At 50.0% G+C, this 27,858-nt stretch overlaps 1 protein-coding gene and 1 pseudogene across 2 annotated transcripts in view; both read right to left on the minus strand.

Annotated features, from left to right (window-relative positions):
- Positions 1-27,858, minus strand: part of KIF13B (kinesin family member 13B) — a 205,639-nt gene that overhangs the window by 2,622 nt on the left and 175,159 nt on the right. Inside the window, exons 38-40 of one of the 2 annotated variants that reach the window (XM_035022643.1) lie at positions 13,331-13,393; positions 8,716-9,715; positions 1,566-6,386 (exon numbers count right to left, since the gene is read on the minus strand). In XM_035022643.1, coding sequence (XP_034878534.1) covers positions 6,097-6,386; positions 8,716-9,715; positions 13,331-13,393 — 1,353 coding nt within the window. In that variant the 3' untranslated portion in view covers positions 1,566-6,096. Of the gene's footprint in view, positions 1-1,565; positions 6,387-8,715; positions 9,716-13,330; positions 13,394-27,858 lie in introns of those variants that run through there. The other variant, XM_035022644.1, reaches the window with a different exon arrangement.
- Positions 20,151-20,254, minus strand: LOC118022588 (annotated as a pseudogene).

A 27,858-nucleotide genomic window follows, 5' to 3' on the forward strand; every position in this document is an offset into this window, starting at 1 on the left:
CAACAGCCTCGGCTTGATTTGCTTTACTCCTCCTCAGAGAAAGCCTGAGAAGTAAACGGTTTTCTCTTCTTACCATACATACATCATTAGAAAAGGCTCTGCTAAATTTTAAGTTGCCCCCAAACCCAAAGTCGCAAGCGGAGGTGAGCGGAGGATGGGGGAGGGAATACAGAGAGCATCGTGACCTCAGGCTCCTCTGTTTGGGCCCAAACTGCTTTCTGCTTCCTTCAGGCCCGCCGCCTGCCCAGCAGTACCCCCTCCACCTCCTGTCCTCCGAGTCCTGCAAACACCAGCCTGGAGGGACCCTCCTCAACCCCTAGAGCCCCTGGGGCCCCTCCTGGCGGCCCCGTGCCCTCTAGACCCGGCTGTGGGGCTCGTCAGGATCGCTTGTCTGCCCTGCTCGCTGCACGAGGCCCAGCGCAGGACAAGAACACTGAGTGACTCAGCGAGTGACCAAACCAACTAAATGGGACGTGTCCACTGGAGCCCATTTTCGGGTCTGAGCAACTGTAACAACCCCCCAGCCTCAGGCAGACAGAGAAGATAGTATGAGTTGCGAGAGAACAAGTAGCAACTCGAAAAATGAGGATGTATCCCAGGAGCTAGATCAATTCTGCCTTCAGACTCCTGCCTCAGAGCAGGGCCGCTCCCGGCTGCCAAATTTCTGTCATAATTTGGCAGTACTTCTCTCTGAGAACAACTCTTTGGCACTTAGGGGTATAAACAAGTCCCGCAAAGATGTGCCCTGACTGGTGGCCACCTCCCATCAGCCCTCTCCATCTGCAAGGACATTCACATCAGAGGAGGGCCAAGCGAGCCGCGGACGCAGGGCTGCCCAGGGAGTCGGTTCCCTGTGAAAGCAGCACCCCGGCCGGCCTCGTCCCCGTCCTGTGCTCCATCTGACAGGAAGGAGACCTGCTCATCTGCCCAGGTCGGCCGGGCCGTTGCGAACCGTGCTGGGCCACGCTGGGCGCACGTCCTGAGGATGGGGACAAGCAGGAACCCAGAGAGAACACTGGGTTCCACAGCTGTGGGGGTGTGGCCAGCCCTGCCAGTGTCCGCAACCACCATCCCCTCCCCTGAACCACCTGCGCAGCAGCGGAACACGTCCTCGGCTCCCTAGTTGGCGGTTCTGCTGGGGGGTGGGGCTTGTGGATCACGCCAGTGGGGCCGTGCCCTGAGAATTGGGACACACTGCTCCAGAGAAGCGGCCTGTCCCCGCCACCTCCGACCCCCTCCAGGCCAGCTGCCTCCCAGTTAGCCCAGATGCTCCCGCTACCCGAAACTGGTTCTTGGCTCCTGTGAGAGGTCTCACCTAAGGGGAGTAGGACTGGCCACAGAACCCGTGGGGCCTCCCCGGTTCTTCAGTCCACACCACAAAGAGCACAGGGCCCGGAGAGGTGCGCTCGGGGACCTGCTGCTTCCCCGAGCCTCCCTCTTCTAGTCTCAATCTTGAAAAGCCTTGGACCCAGGCCACCCCTTGCCCTGTGGGACCGTCTGGAATGACCCCAAACACCCCCGCGCCTGGGTCAGGGAGGGAAAAGCAACAAGACCAACCTCAGACATAGGCAAGAAATCATCTGGGTTTATTTAGAGGCTGCTGGTCATACGACGGAAAGGCATATATGGTACAAAATTACAGAGGTTTAGTTCATTATATAATACAAATCATTCAGTCTTTACAATTCATTACAGAGTCTTTGGATTTTTTTTAAACTCCCATTTCATGTGCAGCAAATCAATATAGTCCCTCAATCAAAATCACTTCTTTATACGTGAACCCATCGTATTCACACAACTCTGCACATGGAGATGTTCCAAGACCCCCCACAAAATTAGTGTCAGCGGCCCAGTTGAAGGCACGTCGGACTTCTCGGAGAGAGAGAGGCGTGCGGAGATCATCGAGCCAGCGTCTTGGGCATAAAAGACAGGCTGCACTCGCCGTCCCCAGGGTAAGGCACGACAAACTGGTGGCCGCCTCCTCGGGCACTCCCCGTCCAAGACGCAGGCCTCCAGGCAGACCTCAGGCAAGTGGGGCTGGTCTTCGCCAGGAAAATAAATACCCTGGAACTTCTTGGGGGTCTCACATACAGGGAACATAAGCCAAGGGGAGAAAAGGGAAGTAATGGGGGATGGAAACGCCTAAAGCCGTTCAAACTCTTCAAGGGTCCCATTCACAGCTCAACGGAAGCGCCAAGCTCTCCGCAAACACACGAGGCCCTTCACGGCTGAGCCCGGCCCCACGCGCGGGCCGTGCCTTCTCCTGCTCCCGCGCCTCCGGCCAGGCTGGGATTCCGGACAGCTGCCCCCCTGCGGCCCCCGCCTGGCCTCTGCCACGTCCTCGTGCGGCACGTGCGTGCAGGCAGCCCTCTTGCTGTCACCCCGGATGCCAGAGCCGGGAGCTGCCGGCACCACATCCCGCACCCTAGCGCTGACCCGCCATTTACCATCAGGCCTATCAGTAAGGTGAGAACAGAAGGCAGGGGAGATGCGGCGCTTCCCTCCGTCTCCCACGGTCACACGACCCGCAAGACGCCACGTCTGGCCCAATAAATGCTGGGTTGCGGGGACTGCCTGGGCTACGGCTTTAGTGACCACGTCTACTTCGTGCCACTGCTTTCCCAGCAACGAGTTACCAGGAGTCTGCACCGAGAAGCCAGGGGGAAGGCCGGAGACCAGTGCAGGGCGGGCCTCCTTCCGACTGGCACTGCTCACCCCGCCCCACCAAGGAGGGGTGCTGCCCGGGAAGACAGCGGACTACAACGGAGTGACGCCTGCACCCCGAGTGATCCGGCGACACACGGGCCCGGAAGGGACGTGCAGGTGGCGGAGCACGAAGACGGGAGGCTCAGGACGGCAAACCCTGTCCCTGCGAGGACCCGGCACAGCCCTCGTGGCTGCCAGGGTGCCCGCGGGGCCGCAGCTGGGGCAGGAGAGCCACACCCGCCTCTCCGGGCACGGGGGCCCGCCCAGCCGGGGGGAACCCCCCCCCCCCCCCCCGCCCCGAACACCGACGGGGCGGCCCTGTCCTCTCTCGCACGCTACGGGGCGGGGCCCAAAGCACGCTCCACTGGCAGGAAACCCCGGCAAGCAGCCCCCCAGCACCTTCCTCCCACGAAGAACGACGACCTGCCCACCCGGGGGGCAACAGAGCTGTCCCGCCCGGCGCTCCGCTCAGGTGCTCCAGGCCCAGAGAAGGCCGGGCTCCAAGCACAGGCTGCTGTGCCCGGGGGAGATGCGGGGACCAGGACGGTGGTGCGGAATCTCGGGCGGGGGACGTGGCCGTGTTTAAAAAGCAGGCCCGGGCCGGGGAGGCGGCGAGCCTGGGAGGAAGAGAAGGTGGTCCCGAAACCTCTTGCCACGCCGGGCCGGTCTGAACTCGGTCAGGGCTCTTCCCCGGCCCCCCTGCTCGGGTCCTCAATCCCACTGCGGTCTACTCCGTCTTTCCCAGCCCGAGCGACAGAGCCAGCCGGCCTTCCACCTTCCCGTGGTTCTCCCCAGTGCGCGCGGTGCCCGGCGTGGGCCCGCAGGCCGGTCACCGGAGGCTGTGGGGGCAGGAGCGGCTCGCCCCAGAGAAAGGGGTGGCGCCGGACCCGCGTCCACGGGCCCCACGGACGACCCCTAACGGGACGCGGGTTGTTAGAGGGCTTCTGGGCCGGGAAGGACCTTCCGCCGAAGAGCAGGGCGCAGAACGCACAGCACGAAGACGGGCGCCACGCGGCTGCGGCTGCCCCGCCCCTGGGCCGGGTCCCCTCACACGTGGGGCGCCGGGCAGGAGCCCCCGCGGTGCCCCCGCGGCCGCCACGGCCGGAGGAACAGAGACACCGCCCTCCCGGGGCCAACGGAGCTGTGCGGCCGAGGACGGGACGCAGGGGCCCCCGGGGGTGGGAGCGCAGCTTCGGCGCTGAGCAGAGGGTGCCGGGTGCTTCCGGGGACAGCAGAGAGCGCCTGGCGCGCAGTCGGACGCCCGAACTTCTACAAGCGGGAAAGCAGCACCGACCTCTCCTTGGCTTCAGCCTGTTGCCTGTGGGAAGATCCCGTCCAGCCCTGAAACTATGAACATCTGCGGGGCTAAGGCTACGCCAGGGGTGTGCTCGTCCGCTCCGGGCCCTGTCCTCTGTCCTCGGGAGGCCCGCGTTGTCCGCCGAGTGTGGCCCACCCCCTCCCAGGCCGGTTAAACCGCGCTGGCGCACAGCGGGCTGTTAGGGAGCTGGGCCCGAGCGGCTGGCGGGCACCGCCACGTGTAATTAATGGAAGCTAATTAATCTCGGGCTCCTCCCCGGGGGGGGCGCGGCGTGCAGCAGCCACACACCTGGGGGTGCCCACGGGCTCTGCTTTCCCCGCTGCCCGCGGGCCCCACCCAGCCCCACCCAGCCCCACCCAGGGGCAGGGAACCTGGTGTTACGTCTCAGGAGGGGCTTCAAATCCCTAGAGAATGAGATTTTGCAAAAAAGGGCTTTCTGGGCATTGTTTTTAGGGTCTAAACGTGAGAGCTAAAAGCGGGCCTCCAAGACGGCTGCGCACAAATCCTGACCCAGGGCTCTGTCCCGAAGGGGCCACCGTGTCCCCTAGGCTCCTGCGGCCAGCTCGTGAGGCGCACGGCAGGTGGTCGCTGGGCTACTGCTGCCATGGAGGGGCCCCATCGGCCCTGCCCGCCCTGCTGCCCACCCAGCACTTCCTCCCGCCGGGCCACGCACCACCACGGCCTGCAAGGCACCAGCCCTCTGCCTGCTTCCACAGACCCCGTCCCAGTGAGCCCAGCAAGAAAGGGCTCCAGGCCCAGAAGTATCCTGACAGGAGGTGGGCAATGCTCTTGGAGGTCTCATGCTGTCCGCGCCGCGTCTGTGGCTTGGCAAAGGGCCAGCCACCGGGACAGGGGGGAGCCCTGCTAGGCCACAGTCCCCCAGGCTCGGTCAGGGAGTCAGGGTAGAGAATAGCCAAGTTAAACTAGTCTAAGGTCCTTCCAAGAAACCAAAATTGCACCAGGTAAGGCCGTGATGCCCCTGACTTCGTCACTGCAGAAGCACAATAACATAATTCTCCAAGTTGTCACTGTCACCTTAGAGTAAGGCCACTTGTGTATCTGTGTCAATAACGACATAAGGAGGGGCATCATCCTCTGGCCCCTCTGGGAACCTCCACCCGAGGCCGGAGGCTGGCAGCCCGAGTGACCTCAGAGGCTGGCGATGTGCGAGGCAAGCCCCGGGCACTCATGCCTGGGCAGATGATTGTGGCTCGCGAATGACTTCAGATTTTGAAAAAATAAATATAAATAAATATATTCTAAGCACTCTGTTAAGGGAATAAATGACAAAGAGAAAACACTTTGCAGGTATTAAAGACACTAACACACCCACAAAGAAAGCCCTAAGAAACCCTGTGGAAAGGAAGAGGGAAAGGCAGGAGGGGCCAGGCCCAGTGCCCCTTGCTAGGGCGCCCTGGACCCAGTGCCAGAAACCTCAGGAGGCTAGCCAGAGGCACTTACGGGAGCTCGTTACTTGGTGCAGGGACTCTGGGGGCCGGAGGGATGCAGTGAGCCTAGGGAGCAAGCCAGGACCAGCACAGGTCGGCCGGGGTGCCGGCTCTGGAGGCACAGGGAGGATGCCCCCCCTCTGCGGGAAAGAAAGGCACTGAGATGGTTAAGAGGTTAATGGGGTCATCAGAACCAAAAAAAGGAACAGCAGCCCCCCCCAGGGGGGGGGGACCCCAGGCACGGGGATGGGCAGGAGCCTCGCTCCCACAATCCAGGACTGCTCTCAGCTCCCAGAACCTTCCACCCTCTACCTTGCTGAGATGCCTCCCCATTCTCTGCGCAGAGGAAGCTTCCAGAGTCCCAGGAGGAGCAGGGAGAGGTCAGCAGCCCTGTGTTGTGCAGAAAGGATGCCTCGCCATGTTCCCCACGGAAGGGGGTTTAAGGTGTCCCTGCCCACTCAGTTCCCATCCCCACCCCAGCGCTGTCGCTGGCAAGGCTCAGAAGGGGGCACTGGCCACCCCCTCTCTGTCAGCCTCTGCCTGGGAGGCAGAGGGAAGCAGGCAGGCAGCCCGGGAGGATGCGACCCGGAGGGGGGAGGGGGGGCTGCAGCATCCAGCACTGGTTTAGCTGGCCCAGGATTTTCGGTTCTCAGGGTTCTTATGGCTCCTGTCGGCCCTCAGCACTGTGGCGCCCTCCACCTTGGCCAGAGCCGCGGTCAGGGAGGCCAGGTTGGTGGCGGAGCCGGAGAGGGTGCTGCTCCTGCGGGGCTCGGGGGCGCCCTGCAGCCGGAGACCCGCGCTGCGCCGCCGGCCTGCGCCCACTGCTCTGCGCACCCGGCCTGGCCTCACCAGCAGCCCGTAGCCGGGGTTGCACTTGAAGTACTGCTTCCCTCCGATGGAGCCGTCATTCTTACCTGAGGGGAGGAGAGAAGAACACATGGGGGTGGCTTCTCACAGCCCCTCGCTCCGGGCCCCTGTGTGCCTGGTGGCTCCCCAGGGGCACAGGTGCTCACTGTTGAGCAAAGGAGGCCAGGGTGACCCCGGAGGCACACGGTGGTCCCCAAGGACGGGCACCCCCGGGCAGCCCCAGGTCCTGCCATTTCCGGTGTCCGGGTGCAGGCAAGTCACCAAAGCAGAGCTGGACCGACCCCACCCCAGCCTCGGGCATGGACCTTCAACCTGGCTGGTCAACATGTAAACCTAGGATGGATGTCATTGTAGAACGATTATTTTTCCTGACTCTAACAGATGGAAACTGGCAAATTACCAAATTGTAGCTAGTCAGATATCACACTTGATGTATCAAGATGGCGTGAGGAAGTTTCCTTTGTAAAAGCAACAGAAAATGCACTGAGGTGAAGAAGGAGAACCCGGCACTCAAGTCAGTACAGGGAGAGGGTGCCTGAAGAAACGGGCCTCCATGACCCCTAAATGTCAACGTGCCATGGGGACAGGTTGGTGGGGAGCATGATCTCTGCAGCAAAAAACAATCTTGAATTTTCTACATCCACTGTCCCTGCCCTTCTCTCCCCACCACACCTCTGCTCTCCATCAACAAGGGTCCCCTCAGTGCACCTCTCAAAGCACCTAACAGACCATCTCTCTCGGGCCACCGCTGTCACTCGGCTCCCAGGGCATGCACCCCCGCCCCCAGCACCAGCTCCCCGCTTCTAGGTTCCTCACCATCCGGCCCACTCACCCCATTTCATTTTCTTCATGATCCTTACTACTATCAAATTTTAATTATTTATTTGTCTACTTGGCAATTTTCTCCCTCTTAAAATGAAAGTCCAGTGAAACCAGGGACTTTATTTCACTCCCCAAAGTATCCTTGGGATCCAACATGGTGACTGCTACGTGGTAGATGCTTAATACATATTGTTGGATGAACTGATCCATTTGTTAATCCCTCTTCAATTCTTGAATTCAACTGCAGATATAAACTTCTCTCCCAATTCCTCTGCACATAGTAGCAGATACTCCTTCAAAAAATATTCTAGCTATAGGACTCTTCTGGAACCACTTCCAACTTACAGCATTATTCACAGTCGCCAAAAAGTGGAAACCACCCACATGTCCACCCACTGACAAATGGATGAACAAAAGGTGCCCCCCCAACAACGGAACAGTATTTGGCCATAAAAAGGAATGAAGTGCTGACCCAGCTTGTAACCGGATCTACCTTGGAAAATCATGCTAAGTGAAAGAAGCCAGTCACAAAAGCCCACATTCTGCCTGATCCCCTTTATGTGAAAGTCCAGACTGAGACATTTCATATACATTTAGAGAGACAAAAAATAGATTATTGGTTACCTAGGGCTTAGGGAGGAGACTGCCTTACAAATGGACATGTGGCTTTTTTGTGGGGGAGGACTGATAAACCTATTCTAAAAGTAGACTGTGGTAATGGTTGCACAATTCGGTAAATATACTCAGAACCATTAAACTGTACACTTCTAACAGGTAGACTTTACAGTATGTGAATTGGTATCACAATAAAGCTGTGTTATAAAAAAAAACATCTGGGGATGCCTGGTGCCTCAGCTGACTGAGCGTCTGATTTCTGCTCAAGTCATGATCTCAGGATCCCAGGATCGAGCTGCATGTGGGGCTCCTTGCTCAGTGGGGAGTCTGCTTCTCCCTCTGCCTGCTGCTCCCCCTGCTCGTGCTCTCCCTCTTAAACAAATAAATAAATAAATAAATAAATAAATAAATAAATAAATAAATAAATACAAACATCTGAAGGACCAAGTAATTCCTTAAGTTGTGCCCCTGGTTTTTCGGAAAATGGTGATCCAGTCGCTTGTAAGATGTGCCATTCTACAATGACACTTAAGAGACTGGTGAGCCTGGAATGCACCTTAGATCACCCCGCCTCCTGTTCTCCCGCCCAGGCATCCAAGCACCCCCACAGACATGTGTCTGCAACCCAAGCAGACCCGCACAGAGCTACCGTCAGACTGTTAACAGTTCAAGAGCAGAGGCCTCTGTGCCTTTAAAAAAAAAAAGGTCCTTAAATTCATTACCAAATTGATAGTGGCTTTCAATTAATGTCTTAGGTTTCTGAAAAATGCAGGTTAAACAAAGAGAGGGCTTAGGAAACTCTTATTCCTGGTCCTGAGAAGTAGAGGCTCCGGGAGGTCCAATGATATGCCCAGGGGCACACAGCACGTTCCTCTGCCAGCCCGCCCTTGGCTAAGTCACCTGCACGCCGGGAACCAGGCCCCAAGCAGCGCCACTCACCTGAAGGTAAGTCCAGCTCCACTCCGATCCACGTCCCCTCCTGAAAGTCGGTGGGCCCGATGTATCTCACGATGCCCATTTTGTTGGTGCCCACGGTGACATATTCTCCCTCTCTGAGCCACTCTGGGACTTCGCTGGCTTCTTCAGAATCGGAGGACACTTCCATTTTTCCCAGGGCCGGTGCCCCCGCCCCGCCGACACCCAGCGCCCCCGAGGCCAGGAGGTCCTCCTCGGCCGCCGCCGGGCAGCTGGGGTCTCCGCCCAGCATGCGCGTGAACGACTTCAGCTCGGAGGTCCGCACCTTCTGGATTCTGAACGGAGACGCAGGAGCAGGGGACGGAGACAGGAGGTCGGGAGGCACCTGCGGTGTGGAGGCGACCAGCTCTGAGCCGGCGGCCGGCTTCGCGCGCTCCTCGGGCCTTCGGAGCCGCGTGCTGGCCGGGGACACCTCGCCCCCGCCCTGCCGGCTGCGCGATTCCTTCGGGGGGGCGCAAGCGGGGAGAGGAGTCGGGGGTGCGCTCGCGTCTTCCTTCTCCGAGGAAACCGGCTCCTTGGCCTCGCATGCGCCATCGCTGTCGCCCCACGCATCCTGCTTTGCTGGGACCGGCAGCGACAGAAGGCTGCCCTGGCCTTGCCGGCGGGCGGGAAGCTCACCGTCTGCCGCGGCAGCGGTCGGGGGAAGCGGGAACTCGGTCTCCGGGGTGGCCTGGCAGAGGGCCGGCGGGGGCGAGCCGGGGGTCTGCCCGCCCGCTGTCGCCGCGCTGTCCAGGCCAGGGACGAACGCATCGGACAGCGTGGCGGAGGACACGCTGTGGGAAAAGTAGCCGCTAGAGGCCTCGCTCAGGGGGCTGGGCGGCCCCTCCTGCACCTCGGGGGCCTGGGCGCCGGCAGCGGCCGCCTGCGGGGCAGGCGCCTTGGTCGGTCTGTCGTAGAGCTTCACGGGGGCCGCGTGCGCAGTCACATCAGGGGCCGCACTGATCCCCACGCTCTCTCGGTGAGCCTGGAGCAGGGAAGGGCGCAAGGAGAACTGGTTAAAACTCCAAGTTTGCTGCTCATTCCCAAAAGAACTGCGACAGATTTCATCGGCTGAAACATGACGGCTCGCAGGGTGGGAAGCCGCTGCTGTGCACTAGGGCGGACCCCGTGTCCCATCTGTGCCACCACTTCGTCCATGTGACCCCGGCTTTCCGCGCACCAAATGCCGAGGAGCCCACTATGGGCCAGGCGGGCGCTGAGAGCACAGCGGGCGGCCGCCGGCCTGCCCCTTCCACCTCCTGGCCTTCTGTATACACTCGGGAGTCTAACCGCTGCCTGGGATAGCCTGACTTACCCTAAGAAATATATATTCGGCCTTCATCCTGTTTCTGCCCCAGAGCTCCTGAAACCCTTGGAGTTTCCTACGTGTTAAGAACAATAAAGGTGTCTTGTAACAAGCCCCCTGCAACCACACCTGAGGTCACGTTAAGGCGGTGACTCTGGGGCAGCACCTCAGGATGGGGGCTGGGTGCCAGGGGAACCCACCTTGTGATTAGTGCGTCAGCCCCACGGCCTCCGGGGCAGAGAGCGGGGCTGCAGGTGACTTAATCAGTAATTGCCAATGATTTAATCAATAGCGCCTGTGTAACAAGGCCTCCATAACAACCTGGAAGGACAGGCTTCTGGAAGCTGCTGGGCTGGTGAACATGCAGAGGTGTGGGGACAGCAGGGTACCCAGGAAGGCACTGAACGTCCACACCTTTTCCCCACACCTTGCCCCATGCCTCGCTTCCACTGGCTGTTTCTGAGTCGTATCCCTTGGAATAAACTGGTGATCTAGTGAGTAAAAAGGTTCTGTGAAGCATTCTAACAAATTAATCAAACCCAAGTGGGGATCACTGGAACCTCTTATCTACAGCCGGTTGGTCAGAGCACAGGTGACAGACAACCTGGGCTTGCGACTGGCATCCAAAGCGGGGGCAGTCTTGTGGGCCTGAGTGGGTGCTGACGCGGTCTGCGGGTAGACAGTGTCAGAACTGAGTTGACTCGCAGAACATTCAGCTGGTGTGGAACAGCACCTGCTTGGTGGTGGGCCAGAATGCATACTCGATGGCCACACAGGGTCCATGAGGCCTGACAAGGCAGGAAAAGGCCCTCACCCCAGGGCGCGGCACCCAGTAGGTGCACACTAAATCTCCAGTCCCTCCTTACCCGCCTGCACCCCTGGCCTTGCTGCACTCAGGCTCAGAACCCTGTTCCCATGGAAACAGATCCCCTCCCCACCAGGGACTTCATGGGGAACGGACAGAATCACTAGAGCCAGAAGAGCACTTTCTCCTGCAAAGTTGGATGGAGGAGGATGTCCTTGGCGGATGCACAAGGGACTTAGCATAGCTTCCACCAGCCCAGCCACGAACGACGCTCGGGCCTGGTAGCTGACTTGCGGCTCCTGGCGGGGAGTCAGATGGAAGAAGAGGAGACGGGCGGGCTGCAGGCCGGTCTCGTGTCACGGGTCGGGGCCCTCTGATCCAGGGAGACTCAGGCCGAGCAGCCGTCCGCCCTGCAGTGAAGAGGGGCTGAGCGTGGAAGGAGCCACAGAGGCTGGCCTTCCCCTCTGGGATCACTCGTCTGAGTCACACTGGTAGAGACACACACGCGGCCCCAATCTCCTGGGGAATGACAACAGCCACTGCCCGTCCACATTCTACTGTTTCTGAGGTGCTGCTAAGGTGTTCTTTCATTGACAGCTGAAGCCATTTGAAGAAGAGAGCAGATTATCTTTCTATCCCCGATTCACAATGACAGGGGCAAGAGAGAAGGCAGGAATGGGGAATGGGGTTGGTGCACTGGAGAAGGGTGCTGTTCAGAAAAAGAAATATGTCTTCCAATATTTATGGAAAGATTATTTATATTACAGGAATGGCCATTTTCCATTTGAAATACAGGATTTATTTGAACTGGGAAACAGCTGAGATCTATACGTCTCTTACAGTTACTTGGCTTAACTCAGAAGTTTGATAAATCATGCATTTTCACGTGAATTGTCATTTATATTCCTGTCTCCAGAGGCCCTCCTTTCCCCACAAGGCACACTTTCAGGGTACAAAATTAACGGCACCTCTTGAGATTAACAGCCCATTTTTGTGATGGATCTCTAGGCTGCAAAATTTACTAAATCCAATAGATCAATAACTGTCACCAGCATAAATACTCTAAAAGATTAGGCAATCCTTCAATCATTTTTCTTTTGCAACTTGTACATGTTTTATTTATTCTTTTCTATTTTATTTTTAATATCACTGACCAGGCAGGGAAGAATATACAAACAAAATTACAAGAGCCTAGGATCTGAATGGGAACTTTGGTTCTGGAATCATGCGTGCTCCCTATTCCCTTGGTGGGTAATACCCCATCACTGCCACATGGACAGCTGTCTGCTAAGGGCCAGCTATGTCCCGTCCTGAGGAGGTGACAGTCCAGGGAGTGTGCCTTAGATTTCCCTGGTCATTATCCCATTTGCTCCCACATGAATCCCTTGATGTAGGCCAGGAAGTATTACCATATGCATTTTACAACTTGGCCCAGCGAGGTTAAAGGGTTTATCCAAAGCTCCAGTAATTACAACCAGGGACCAGAGGTCAGATCCACAGTGACATCAGAGACCAAAGGTGGCAGAAGGCGAGCCCTGATTGCACCGTTCTTTCCTGCTGAGCCCGAGCGCAGCCTCAGATTCCTTCCGTGAGAGCACTGCGGGAAGCCGCTCCCACTTGACTGGAGTTTCTATGTGAGTGGAAACCTATTCCCCAGCCTTGGGTTATTCCCTTACCACTGCCACTCCTAGAGACTGCTGTGAAAGTCTAGCCTTGCAAAAACCACCAGGATGAACAGCGGTGTGGCTGGAGCTGCAGAGGCTGCAGGAGATCTGGTGCCCTCGCCAGTAAGAGACTCGGCCTCCCTCTGTCCCATTGGCCTTGGGGCCCCAGGCCTGCCTCACACGACTCATGGGGGAGTGAGGGGGGCCACGTGAACACCAAATATGTCCTGGATTGGAAAGGGCCTTTCAGAAAGGACTGAATCCCCTTTCAGATTATTTGCCCATTTTGCTGTTGTTTTAATAAATAAAATTTTCTGATGAAGATACAGCATTTCCTAAGAGAATGAACGCACAGTGGGAGAAAATAGATTTGCTATTCATAAGATGAGAAGTGCTGTTCATCTGTGGGAGATCATAAGAGACTATTTTCTCCCCAGCTTAGCATTAGTCTTTTCACGCTGATATCATGAATCAGAATGAAATGTAAAACTGAGAATTAAGCAAACACTTGGAATAAGGAGATTGTTCTGTTTATAGAAATCGCCTTTGCCTAGCAGTGGGCTATTAAAGCAACAGACTACATTAGCAGTCAAGCACCTAAAAGTTCAGCAATCATATGATTAACAAGTTGAAAATAGAAAAGTGGAACAAGGAAAATATAGAGGGAGAAGACAGTGACCTATATTATAGCTAATTATCAAAACGGGAACGCTAAAATGAAAAACCCACGGGTGTGGACTCAACAGTTACGGCATCGGGGCCACCCCCCACATGTGGGGCGGCTGCCAGTGAAGGCACCCCCCCACCCCCGCCCGTCTGACTCACCTCCGCCGCTCTGGTCGTCCCAGCATCCGCGAGGGCAGCCTGCACCATGATTCGGGGCACGGGCTGAGGAAACAAGCGAACAGGCAGGCGTGAGGGATCAAGAGAAGCAGAACAGAGATAACCAGAGGTTTCCACTGAACAGACTGGAGAGCCCGTCAGGAGGACCCAGTCGAAGTGAACTTCTACAACTTTCGCGAATTCTAACAAGTCACTGCCAAGTAGGCCTGCCAAGGGCTAGCGACGCCACACTACACAGGGCAGTGTTAGCAGTAAGGAGCACAGCAGGCGGCTGGTAACCCCAGAAACGTGCTGAAAACAGTAACACACACGGTGTGCTTACAGAGCACACAGGCTCTGCGCTCACGTACGGCGTGTGTTCGTCAAGGCTGTTCTGCACTACAAGCGTTCTAGGATGCCAGGGAGAAGGGGTGGGAACAGGAAAGATCGGGAAGGGCTTCAGACAGGAGGTGGGACACAAACGAAGCCTTGATGGCCAAGGACAACTGGTGCCCGAGCAGGACCGGCGCGTGTCTTCACAGGAAGTGAGGAGTAAGGAGGCCAGTCCGGCTACAGCCCACTTCTGGGGCAGAGCAAAGAGCGGGACAGATACATGGAGAGACCCTTTGGTATCCCAATCAAGTAAGGACGAGGACCGCCAGAGATGCCTGAGTGAAAAGCAGGAGCTTGAGCTGAGAGATCTGGCAGTAGAAGGCAAAGCGACTGGAGAAATATTTAAAGGCTAAGGTAGGCAGATCGCTGAGGAGACTCCAGCAACAGAGCAGATGAGAGGGGGTGAGAGCCTGAATCAATGGCTGTGTAAGCAACAGCACGAGAAGGACGTCATTACTTATGGACATGCGGCTCAAGGAACATTAAAAAGAAAGAGTGAAAAAATCATTAGCACCAGGATAAGGAAAAGGGAGGTCAGAAGTAGTAGCTGGTAACTGCGAAGGAGAAGAAATCAGGCATCCTTTTAGCAGCTGCTGGGTTTACAACGGCAGTGAGATACAGAGACAGACGGGATTCTCTCCAAGAAACCACGAATCCACCACTTCTGCCTTTCTCCCATCAACCAACCTCTGGCTCCTTCTCAGGTCCTCCCGTTCCAGCACCAGAGTCTGGACCTCGCCTCAGGATGCCCAGCTCCCAGAGGATCCTGACAGCATAGCCTCACAGGAGGGTCAAAATTGGGTGTCGCAGTTTGTTTCGATGCAGTAGCAGTGTTCTTTGTCTTGTTGGATCCAAAAGGAAAAGTCGCTGACCACTCATCTCTTACCTAATCTAAATTGCATAGAGAGGCAGATTTCCTATCTTTCCACTTCCCTTCCTCTGACCCTACATGCTCCAGGTCCTCCCCGTTTCCACGATGGCTTCTACGCCATCAGGATGCTCCGGACAATTGGCAGGCACTAGGCTGGATGGCCGAAGACTGGCTTCCTACTGAGCAGCCCCAACTCTTACTGAAGGGACAAGAGCCCACCTGGAACAAGATGGTGCACTCAGGAGGTTAACCTGAGTTCACAGCACCAAGTAACTCCGCTCTGCTGGCGACCCGGTAGACAGTGACAGGGGAGTTACTCAAGCAAGTATCCTCCACTCCCTTACAGCCCTTGAATACAGGGGCTGCCATCTTCCTTTTGGTATTTACTTTCTTCCATAGTATCTGAAGTCCCCCACAAACGGAAAGGTGTTCGCAGCATATTTCCTTCGTAAAGGCAGAAAAAAGGTCTTTTAAGCTCAAACCCCAAAATACCTCTATTCCTCAGTTAGATCTTCTTTAAAGCAGACAAGATGGGGGTGAAACATTCCCCCGTAAAGCATAAACAGGTAAAATCCCACCAAGGGTGGAACATAACCAGCCAGGATGAAGCCTCTCTAAGATGAGAGGACTCTTGCCCTCCTTAACAGAACAGGGAAACACAACTTACACTCTCCTCGCGGACTCAGGGGAATGAGAAAACTCCAGTAAATGCTTAAAAAAATACCTGCTGCCATGAGTGAAGGGACGAGCCTGTGACACGGTGGCATCAGCGAGCCCACGGGCTTCCTGGTACCCAGGGCCCCACGTCACGGCTCCGGGCCGTCACGCTGAGCCCTCACGTCTCTCCTCACAGGCCTCCCGCCACCGTCAGTCACTCCCATGACTTCTCCACCAGCAACATACCTGCCTCGTGAACAGGCCCACCCCGAGGCCACCATTCAGAGGAAGGGGGAAGCAGGACACTGGATGATGACACACACCTGGAACGGCTAAACACAGTGTCAAAAATAAGATGGGATCGGGGCTGAGGGGGTCCTGAGTGTGTGTCAAGTACTTGGAGCACTGCTACTGCTCCCGTGCTCGTAACTTTGCGGGGCCCCCTCCTTGGGAAGCCAGGTGGTGGCGGCTGCCAGAAACCAACCCTGGCCAAGTGAGCATCAGGTAGATATGTCTCCGAGGACTCTGAAAGGTGCAGGCTAAAGAAGATGCGGTGTAGGCATACAACACCGGCTCTGTATTGATTGAAAGGTGCAGGCTAAAGAGGATGCGGTGTAGGCATACAACACCGGCTCTGTATTGATTGTCGCTGAAGCGAGGTGACAAGTACACAGGATTCACAGTCGTATTCTCTCTACTTTTACGTATTTCAAATTTTTCCATAATACCGTCCTACGTGAAGAAGATAACCGGGACTCATTCAATGTACAAATTCAGTTCAACAAAGACGGGTCTCACGGTGTACAAGGCATCGCAACAGGTGCTGGGAAGAACACAAAGTTCACAAAGTCACAGGCTTTGCTCTCGGCAGACCGGCAAGGACATGTATGCAAATAACTGAAACAGCAAGGAAAATGATAGATACTAGAATGAAAGCTTCAAACGCAGAGAAGATCCAGAGGAAGGGATGATAAATGAAATAGGCCTAGAATACCCTGCCGGAGGCGATCGCACTTTGAGACAGGCCTTGAAGACTGAGCGGCTTTTCCCAGGGCAGAGGGACATTTCCAACATGAAGAACGACATGGCAAAAGCACGGTGCTCTTTGCGCCTGATGTGTTCCCTCTACTGCCACCTCTGTCCCCAGAAAAGCTACTCAATCTGCCAGGAGGGCTTGGGGAAGACAGAATGATCTAGAGTGACCTGCACCGGGCAGAGGGAAGCAGGTTAGGGCCGTGAGCTTATGGTTGATTTTCACCCACAGTGATGAGCTATCAAAGGTAAATGAATGAGCGGTGATAAGAGCTACGCTTGGAGACGATTAACCCTTAAACAGGGGAGATATGAAACTTGAGAGATCAATGAAGAAGTTGCTTCAACGGTTTGGTGGAGAGCTACTGAGAGCCTGAACTTGGATGGAAAGAGGAAAAGGAACTGAAAAGCTAGAGATAGGAGGGAGAGTCCTGACCACGTGAAAAGAACTGGCTGGGGAGGCTGGGGAAATAGAGTCAAAGATGATGCCCAGGAAGGATGGATGACCGGGAGGGGGGTCACGGTGGTGTTAGCAGAACCCGTGTCCATGCGTGTGTGTGCCCCTGTGCATGGGCCCATGTGCAAGGGGACCCAGGCTTGTGTGTTGGGCAATGGCCTGTGATGAATTCAGGAGCTTCATTAAGGATACCAAAAATACCTACAAAGTGTACTGAAATCTTAAGTGTGCCATTTGTCCTTCACACCTAAGAGCTCAGATTTCCAAATGTGTATTGTTTGCATTTTAATGCTGTTTTACACATCCCCAGTGCAGGCAGTTGCCTCCTATTTCAGGAGCTCAAAACATTTCAGATCATAAGTTCATTAATCCTTACGACACATCTGGCAACTATTAATAAAAATGACGAAGTCTTTTGCAGCTATAAATATTAAGGAGAAGTCCCACAAGGCAGGCGAATATAAGTATAATTATCTACATCTCACACTACAGACACCAAGGCTCGGAGACATTCACCTAATGGTTACATGCATCCAGGCTGCCCAGTGAGCCGGTGACAGAGACGGCAAAGGACCGACTTCCAAGCACCAGCTGAATGTGCAATCATGCCGTCTGCTGAGCATCACTGAAGCTTAGCAGATGAGTGGGTTCCAGCAAGAGAGCTGCTCAGAAGTATTTCAGGGAAAAGATGAGGGTCACATCTCATATCACAGCCCGTCATTTTTTAATGCCACATGAATGAAGAAAACAGGGCAGATCAGCTCAGAATTTCAACCAGGCATCGGAGTCACTGGGAGACCCCTCTGCCTCAAAGCATAAAGTTTTAACACTTTGGCAACATGTAAAGGCCCTCATCTCTCCGTGAGGCTGCACCCTTTCCTCGCTTGTGAAGCTAACCCCACTCTGAACTGACCACATTCCTCTGCCGGAGCCTTCCTCGAGCTCTTCCTTTTCCCTAGGGAATCATGTTCTACCTGGTGAGTGCCGACTCACATCTGTCTCAGCTTGAGCATGATCTACTCTTCCCGAAACTGCCTTCACCGCGCCAGCCCCAGACATACATATTACAGCATCCGTAACGTCACCCTGTTTAGCTCTCCAAAGGGCAGGGATTATGGCTCATTCATCTCTGTATTCCTGTACATAAAAGAATAACTTCATGTTTGTTGAATGAATAAAAATACGTAAATGAACAAATTAATTACTTAAGTGACATGACAAAGGCCACATTGTACAGTTACAGAGAATTTGGAAAAGAATAGACATTTTGAAATTTGGGCATTGGCATAGGTAGAGGGGAGAAGAAATATTTTAAAGCAAAAAATATTCAGTTCATTTCAAAACACTGAATTTTCTGATGCATTTTTTTGTTTGGAAAATGAACCTTTCCTAATAATCACCCCTCACCCTGAATTTGATAAACTCTCAAATGTCATCTTCCAATGGTTCCTAAGCAAGTATCTTTTTTTTTAAGATTTTATTTTTTTTAAGTCATCTCTATACCCAATGTGGGGCACGAACTTACAACCCCGAGATCAAGAGTCACATTCTACCAACTGAGCCAGCCAGGCACCCCCTTTTTTAAAAATTCTAACCAAGCATAAGAACATGAGATGTACTATTTACCTTTGTTATAAATAACCAGTAGACAACCTTTGGTTTTCATGATGCTAAAGTGAGAAAAATAAATAAACAAAACCAAGCAGGGGGAGTGTATACAAACAAAATACTTCCCAATCTTCAAATATATTCTGATAAAAGTAATAAACAATGGACAAAAACAAACACGTACAATTACCTAAAGATCAAGACTCAGCAATACCCTAATCAATATAAACATACTTTTTAAAGGTTATGTTAATCAGAGGCAGGGCGGTTAGGCTGCAAGGGGCACTGCGAAGTCACGGGACGAAAGCTGGAGGAAGCACCCAAGCGCTGGTCCAGACACACACAGCAGCTGCCTGCAGGATCTGGTCTCCGCAGGCGGTCCCCACTCACGGAGGAGGCTCAGGATTTACACTCTGGTTTTCCAGGGTGATCTGGCGAAGAGTGTGTTAGCCATGATGACGCCAGCACTTTTGTCCATCTGGCAATTATATTTCTTATTTTAAATGAGTAACACAGCATTCTACCTGACCCATCAGTCGTTTGTCCGAGTAGACCTTATCACCTTGGGGGTTGCACATCTGGAAGGTGGTAATCCAGTACATGTGCATTCGCTAAGCAGTGTCACCCAGAGAGGATGACAGGTGGCCACCAGCTGGTCCCTACCAGACACACTTTTATCCTACCTGTCACCTGCCCCTTTCGATCAGTGACCTCAAAGTATCAATGCAGGCATGGAAAGGGGACTTAATTTTTCTGCCCAATATTACAATGCCTCATGAGGTTTGTATATACACTCGAATAGATTCTTTTGGTTTTATCCTCTTCAAATCTACCCTTGAAATTGCAGTCACAAGAGCTTTCTGAAATGCAAATTTGACCATGTCATTCTCCTGCTATAAAGCAATGATTCCCCATTGCCCATAGATAATTTTTCTTAAAAGATTTTATTTATTTATTTGAGAGAGAGAGAGAGAGGTCAAGCAGGGGGAGGGGCAGAGGGAGAGTGCAGCACGAGGGGAAGCAGACCTCCCCCGGCCAAGCACGGAGCCCAACATGGGCCAGGTCCCAGGACCCCAAGATTGTGACCCAAGTGGAAGTCAGATGCTCAACCCAGGTGCCCCCATAGATCATTTTTTAAAGAAAGGAATGGGAAAGAAAAGAAAATACAAATAGGTTCTACTCAGTGTATTTCCATGTCTTGACCAGTCCAGTCCTTCCTTCAAATATTTTAGATTCATTCATTCTACAAATATAATCACTTGCAATATTTTAATCAGATCCAGTGAAATCTCTTAATATCACAATTGTGCATCCAACTTTGCTTCTTGAATACAAATCTCAGTATGCCATTCACTAGGCTCTGTATCCTTAGACGAGGTGCTTTATCTACCTGAGCCTCATTTTCCTCAGTATCAGAGTATCTAGTACCACCCTCTCCGTGCTGTCCAACATGGTGGCCACCAGCCCCGTGTAACTACTGAGCACTTGAAGTGCAGCTAGCGTGGCTGAGGAAGTTAACTTTTAATTTTACTTAATTTTAATGAATAATGTGTAAATTTAAGAATTAAAGTGCCTTTAAGTATGTTTGGAATACCTTGGGCACAGGGATCTATTGTTTCAACTTTATGACTCCAAATGCAGATCAAGGATTTCAGACAAAAATTTAGCATCCAAATTGAGATGTGCTAGAAGTGTAAAAGACACACCTGATTTCAAGAACTTTACAGGAAAAAAAAGAAGGAAATACCTCAGTAATTTTTTTATATTGATTACAGATTGAAATGACAATATTATGACTATACTAAGTAAATTGTATTACTAAAATTAATTTGACCTATTTCTTTTTACTTTTTTAAACTGATAAGAACAGATACTACACTTGATATTAGCCAAAAGGCCGAGAAGCGATCTTTTTACTTTTTTAAATGTGCCTACCAGAAAATTTAAAATGTCGCATGTGGCTCACATATTTCTACTGGACAGCACTGATCTAACTCAGCACCACTGCTGAGCTAATGCATGTAAAGTGCCTGACACACAGTAAGCACTCAGCACATTTGTAAAATCCCATGCTCTTCCTAATCACTGGAATGTTTGGTGTCTTCCAAGATACTTTTAGCTTGGTGTACTATATAAACCCACTTTTAAACAATCAACAATTATATCTGATATAAAATATAAATCGAAAGATTCTCCTTGTGTTTATCAGACCCAAAGCCATTCAAGGATATGATATTAATTCCATTTTCTTTCAAATAAAGAACCTTAGGTATTATTAATTTACTCATTTACAAACATGTATCAGGCGCCTGCTATATTTCGAAGACTGTACCAGGATCTGGGAATACAGTGTGAGCAAAACCACACATAGGGTTCCTATGCTCCTCAGAAATAGGCACTCAGGGTCTAATATCTGATATTCCTATTTAACTAATTATAAAAAACAACTAAAAGGTCCACTCCTTTGATCAATAAGTAAACTGTTTTATCAGTGGGTAAAAGTGAGTAAGACCATCAAAACAGACTTATTTCACTATATTATTTATATATGTGTTAATTCAACTTATTTGAGGTAGTACATATAGAAAATTTCAAATACTAGTACTTCTGGAGTTGTCAGAAAAAATAGTTTCTTATTTTTATAGAATCTAGTTTACTTTTTAAACCTCCACATGATAATTGTTAACACTTACTTAAATATTTATGTGAAAAAAACAACTTATGGGGCGCCTGGGTGGCTCAGTTGGTTAAGCGTATGCCTTTGGCTCAGGTCATGATCCTGGGGTCCTGGGATGGAGCCCCACATTGGGATCCCTGCTCAGTGGGGAGTCTGCTTCTCCTTCTCCCTCTGCACCACCCCCATGCTCATGCTCTCTCCCTTGCTTGCTCTTTCTCAAGTAAATTAATAAAATCTTTTAAAAAATGTTTTTTAATTTTTATTTTTAATATTTTATTTATTTATTTGAGAGAGTGGACAGGGAGAAGCAGACTCCCCATGGAGCAGGGAGCCCAACTCGGGGCTCGATCTCAGGACCTCGAGATCATGATCTAAGCCAAAGGCAGATGCTTAACTGAGTGAGCCACCCAGGTGGCCCAAAAAACTTATGGTGTTTTTTTTTTAAAAGGATGTAATTTCACTTCATTTGAAATAATGGTTATTAGTTTCTCAAGGTTATTAAAAGACAAAATATTTGTTAATCTTAAAAATTTTAGGAGCACCTGAGTGACTCAATCCAACCCTTGGTTTCGGCTGAGGTCATGATCTCAGGGTCCTGAGATCGAGCCCCAAGTCGGGCTCCATGCTGAGCATGAAGCCTGCTTGGGATTCTCTCTCTCCCTCTCCCCACCCTCCCCCCACTTGCACACTCTCTCTTAAAAAAAATTTTTTTTAATAGGGTCTGGGGCGCCTGGGTGGCTCAGTCAGTTGCGCGTCTGCCTTCAGCTTGGATCATGATCCCGGGGTCCTAGGATCAAGCCCTGCATCAAGCTCCCTGCTCTGCGGGAAGCCTGCTTCCCCCTCTCCCTGCTGCTCCCCCTGCTTGTGCTCTCTCTCTGTCAAATAGATGGATAAAATCTTTAAAAACAAATAGAGTAAGGGCGCCTGGGTGGCTCAGTCGGTTAAGCATCTGCCTTCGGCTCAGGTCATGATGCCAGGGTCCTGGGATTGAGACCCACATCGGGCTCCCTGCTCCACGGGAAGCCTGCTTCTCCCTCTCCTCCTGCTTGTGATCTCTCTCGCTATCTCTCTCGAGTAAATAAATAAATAAAATCTTAAAAATAAATAAATAAATAAATAGAATAAAATAGGGTCTAAATCTAGACTGTCACCTGTTTGGTATATCAGGTAAGCTAAGAATGGTTTTTACATTTTCAAATTACTAAAATAAAAGAATACTTTGTTACATGAAAAAATGATATAAAATTCAAATTTGGAGGGTTATAAGTAAAATTTTCTTAAAACACATCCAGACTCACTTACTATAAGTATTGTCTACAGCTAGTTTTGACTGGCCTGCAAATCCTAAAATAATACTATATGGCTCTTAACAAAAAAAGTTGGCCAATCTCTGGTCTAGAGACTCATACAAAAGTGTACAATGACAATTTCTGAAAAATGACTGGCAGACTAAGGTCTCTTCAATCAACTTCTGTACTGCCTCAGAAACTCTCATTTTCACTATTTTTCAGATCAACTACCATGCCTGATTGTGAAGACAACCTTGTCAACTCAGTATCTGTCAATACAGTACCCACACATTTCTGGGGCAAAGAGAGATGGCAAAACATTATGATTTTGGAAAACTAACAGTAGTAAAGTGCCTAAGAATTCATTCCTAAAGGAACTGAATGGAAATCATTTGCCTTGAATTAAAAAAAAAATTTTTTTTTGAAGTCTGTACTCCAGAAACCCTGTGCAAACTTGCCTTTGTTAACTCAGGAGCAAGTGAATGTAGCATAACATATCCAAGTATATTTATTATGTATGCTACTTACTAAATTATAAGGTGGAAATGCTCATATCATTATCCTTTAAAGAACCTGAACAACTGGGCGCCTGGGTGACTCAGTTGGTTGAGCGACTGCCTTCGGCTCAGGTCATGATCCTGGAGTCCCGGGATCGAGTCCTGCATCGGGCCCCCTGCTCGGCAGGGAGTCTGCTTCATCCTCTGACCCTATCCCCTCTCATGTGTTCTCTCTCTCTCATTCTCTCTCTCTCAAATAAATAAATAAAATCTTAAAAAAAAAAAAAAAAAGAACCTGAACAATTAAGGAACACTGAAGGCTGGAAGACAAGACATAAACCCTTTTTTCTTATTTTGGTTAGTTATGGTGACGAACCCTTGGTGATGATGACACAAGGATAAGCATTTATATGTTCACTTTACCAAGGGAATCCAAGCCTGAGAAGCCCTACAACAGCATCTTTGCACACAAGGGAAGAACTAGTAGTTGGTTTGTTTTTTCCCATTTTATATATGGAAGGATCACTGACATGAAAGATGGAATCGCTGGCCACACAGGCATCTTTTCAATCAGCATCTGAGATGTGCAGGGTGCTGCGCTCTCTCCTCAAGGCTTTGTCCTTCCTCCACAGTGGAAGCAGTGTTGAAAATGGAGAAAAATATCCCTGTGGTTGACAAGACAGTCCCAAGCAAAGTGCGGGACACTGAAAAAGGACAGGCCGTACAACAAGGACAGGCCAGAAATGTGACTGTGCTTTTGATGGCAGAAATTAAAGCTGAGTATTAACTCTTTAATTCTCCAGATGAACCAAGAATGCCATTTGGAGTCCCAAAGTTTGAAGGACATAAATAGCTTCATCTGAACACAAACTTCTAGATACATGAAAAACGCTATTATGCCAAATTAATTCAATCTAACTAATTAGAGAGCAGGAAGTTCCTTCAATTATTTTATGTGCTGTCTGAGAAACACACTTGAATATGAGTACAGATTTCATTAATTGCAGTTCATTATTTTCCAGATTAGTTACTAAACTCGCATCAGAAGGTCAAAGACAGCAATTCTGTCAGCTGCCACCTCTTCCAGTGTAGTATCTTTGCATTTCTGGAACTCAGAAATTGATTACAAACAAAAACAAATCTCCATAAAAATGAGAAACATAAATCTTTATGAATATCTTCAAACCAAAACATTCTGTAAGATATAAGAATCTTCGTTTTTAAATCTTCAGAATAAACTGCTAACTTCTACCCTACAAGGAAAGATCCACAGAGATCTTTCCAAATATTGAAATAGAATGCCAAAAAATAACAGCAGCTTATCTGAAAACCTGCTGACTCCAAAGAACAAGTTAATAGGCATTAATTTTTTCGTTAGAGTCTCACCACGGTTATACGTTTGCATCTCTCCATGAGGGAGGGTATTGAACACTCTTGTTTGAAAATGTCAAGGACACACTGATTAAAAGTACTTTTTTGAGAATAATCCTTCCTTCATTACACAACTTCTGCCTCTCTTCCACCTAACAGTGAAAACACAGCAATGACTGGTAGGAACAGGACCTATCCCATTCCTCAGTTCTTAACCTGGACTATTTTTATATTCTCAAAATCTTATTTTCTGAAAACAGAAGTGGCAAAAATTCCACGGTGTTCTTTTTTCTTAAGAGAGCACCCCGCTATCTCTAACTCAGCCTACTTATTCACAGCTGCTACCATTCTCTTTGTTAATTTCATCTCTGTCATTCTCGGTGCCTTCCACCCCCTGCCTTAGCAAGCCGCCCTCATACCGTTCTCCCGCGTTGGTGCTGCCATCCCTTGAATGCTTATGGAGTCAGCTCTCTTAGTCATTGTTTGGTCAAGCTATAAATAACTCCTCTAGTCCTTCCTCATAAATCATTTCTGACGTTATCCCCTGAAATAAATCCAATTGGTCAATGGATTTCCCATAGTAACATACCCAGAACCAAGTGCAGTAATCTAAGTGTGGTCTAATAACACCAAGGGTGGCATTCAGGTGAGTCCGTGGGGGTGTCTTCGATATTGTGACTACTTCAGAGAAGGACTTTAAGCCTCCAAACTAAAGAGGGACAGAAATATAAAAAAGGAAGAAGTTTTAATATCTTTCATCACAGTTCGGTGGGAAATGGAGAGAGAAATAGCTTTACAAATGATAAAAAGATTAAGTTGGGGCAGGGTAGAAAGAAAATGTGCAATCATACATGGTCTATTTGGTTACCATGTACTGTTTCTGTTGATCCTCAAACCATTTGGGGGTTTTTGGGTTTTTTTGTGCTGTTACACATTATATGTCTTTAGCAAGGTTACTATCTATTATCTCTAAGTCTTATGCAATATTAATATCATATTTATTCTTTCCTATACTGTAGAATTGGTCCAGATTCCTTTTAGGCATATGCACTGATTTCTATTTTTTCTGGGTTCTCTCTTTGATGTTATTCTGTAACACAGTTTTTTAGTCTGGTATTGATTATTTAATGACTATTTATACAGGCCATTGAAATGAGTGCACTAACAAAGCACCAGCAGCAAACAAAACATAGAATCAAAATAGAGAGCAAGCTTCACAGTACTTGTGCATTTCTTTACGCTACTGGTTAAGTCATACCATTAGATACCTCACACAGAGCTATGGCAAAGCCAGGCAGTGAACAGAGTGGTCTAGGAACGCTGGTCAGCATGGATCTGTTTTAGGCTTACAAGATTGGGTACACAAAGAAAGGCCACAGACAGGGTGTCCCTTTATTTCCATAATGTATCTAACAAAGTCTCCCATGAGCTCTTTGGTAGAAAGAGCAAGAAATGTGGACTGGAGGTGGCAGTTACTGAATATGCAGAGCTGAAACGCTGATCTGTCACCCTGTGACTTGAGGAGTAATCTTGAGTTGCCTACTAAAGGGTCCTCTCTCAGGCCCTCCAATGTTCAATATTTTGTTTATGACTCAAGTACAGAGAGACTATGCCCTTAAAAAGTTTGTAGGTGATAGCTAAAACACATGTATTTTTTTACATAATTACTCAAGAAATATCTTGACATTCTAGGAGCATTAAAACAAAACTAGGATGAAAAATTTTAGAAATCAAGCTAAAGTTCCTTATTTAAGTATTTTTACACATCGATTAGACAACATAATAATAAAAGAGAAGAACTGCATTGCCAAGAGTGTAAACAAATAAACAAGCAAATAAACAAGCAAACACAAAAGGGAATGCTAACTGACCAGAGGCACAACAAGCTAATACTGGCCTTTAAAAAAAAGTCCAATCATATGCTACTTTGGTAGAAGTACGTTGTTTAGAAGAGGGAGATGATAATTGTACCATTTTCAAGCATGGGCTTGAAAATACTTCTGGGCTCCCCACTCGAAGCAAGACCTGGACAAGACAACTGAAGAATGATGAAGCACTTATTATCTGAGATACAGTGGGCTAATCTATAGCTGTTAAGTCTGGAGCAAACTTCCTCTTCCCCTCCCTCTAACTCCTGGGTAATAGCAGAGGAAACTCTGAGGCAAAGACTGGTTGGAAATAAACTGATCTTTTTCCTGGAGGACTTGGAGGTGCCACAAGGAGGGGCAGGGCAGATCATCAAAAAAAGTAAGACCCTCAACTTTAGGTATCAAATCTGATTTCCAAGTGAATCAGATGGCATTATATTACATAAAGACTACTATTTTAAAAAATTGGGGGCGGGACACCTGGGTAGCTCAGTTGTTAAGCGTCTGCCTTCGGCTCAGGTCATGATCCCAGGGTCCTGGGATCGAGCCCGCATCGGACTCCCTGCTCAGCGGGAAGCCTGCTTCTCCCTCTCCCACTCCCCCTGCTGTGTTCCCTCTCTCGCTGTGTCTCTGTCAAATAAATAAATAAAATCTTAAAAAATAAATGAATAAATAAATAAATAAAAATTTAAAAATTGGGGGTACTAAAAAAAATCTAACGAATACAGGATTGTTCTTATTGCTGTTATTTTGAAATCCCATTGGCATTACAGTGCTCCTATGAAACACCACTCAGATGGCAACAACTTAAAGCATATTTAAAGTGGCCCTAGTAAGGGAACCTCTATTTGACAATGTCATTTAAAATTATAATTTACTGCTCTTAGAGCTTTCTCAGAAATAGTCAATAAAAATGAGATGAACACAAGTGTCTTTGACCAACTAAATCCTAATGGTAAGCTTAAGTTGTCCCCCCATTTAGGAATAGTTCTTTAGTGGAACTTGCATCAATCTAGGAAAGGAAGTTCATAATTATGTCTTGATATCGCAAGTACCCACTCAGATCTGATACTCTCACCTGTAAACTGTAAACATAGTGCTTTATACCACTGGGCGACACTGACACAGACAAACTACCTAATATTATAATCTGAATATATGTCAATGGTCAACCAATACACATTTCGGATCAACTATGCCCCTGCCCTCAAGGATTACATTCTAAAGAGGAGCTAATCAATAAACATATAAACATAACAATAACATCCAATGAAAAGATTAAATACGGGAATAGTACTGATGTGGTGGAAGCTGTTGTTTTAGTTTAATTGGTTGAGGCCATTCTATACGCAAACGTACTTCCTTAGACTGGCCTGTCTTGACCATTCTAAATAGCAGACCACTCTACTAGAGACCTGGTAGCCATGCAAAGACTTCATGAAAGAGTATTCCAAGTAGAAGGAAAGGCAAAGGCAAAAAATTCTTGAGACCAAAATGAACTTCATGTGTTCGTGAGATAAGAATGAAAAAGGGGTGCCTGGGTGGCTCAGTCAGTTGAGCGTTTGCTTTCGGCTCAGGTCATGATCCCAGAGTCCTGGGATCAAGAGCCCCTCAAGAGTCCCGCATCAGGCTCCCCGCTCAGTGGGGAGCCTGCCTCTCCTTCTCCCTCTGCCCCTCCCTGCCCCCTCCTAGTGTGCTCTCTCTTGATCTCTCTCAAATAAGGAAGGAAGGAAGGAAGAAAGGGAGGGAGGGAGGGAGGGAGAGAGGAAGGAAGGAAGGAAGGAAGGAAGGAAGGAAGGAAGGAAGGAAGG

This window comes from Mirounga leonina, unplaced genomic scaffold, assembly GCF_011800145.1.
Source record: "Mirounga leonina isolate KUSES-001 unplaced genomic scaffold, KU_Mleo_1.0 Mir_176, whole genome shotgun sequence".
Classification (NCBI taxonomy): domain Eukaryota; kingdom Metazoa; phylum Chordata; class Mammalia; order Carnivora; family Phocidae; genus Mirounga; species Mirounga leonina.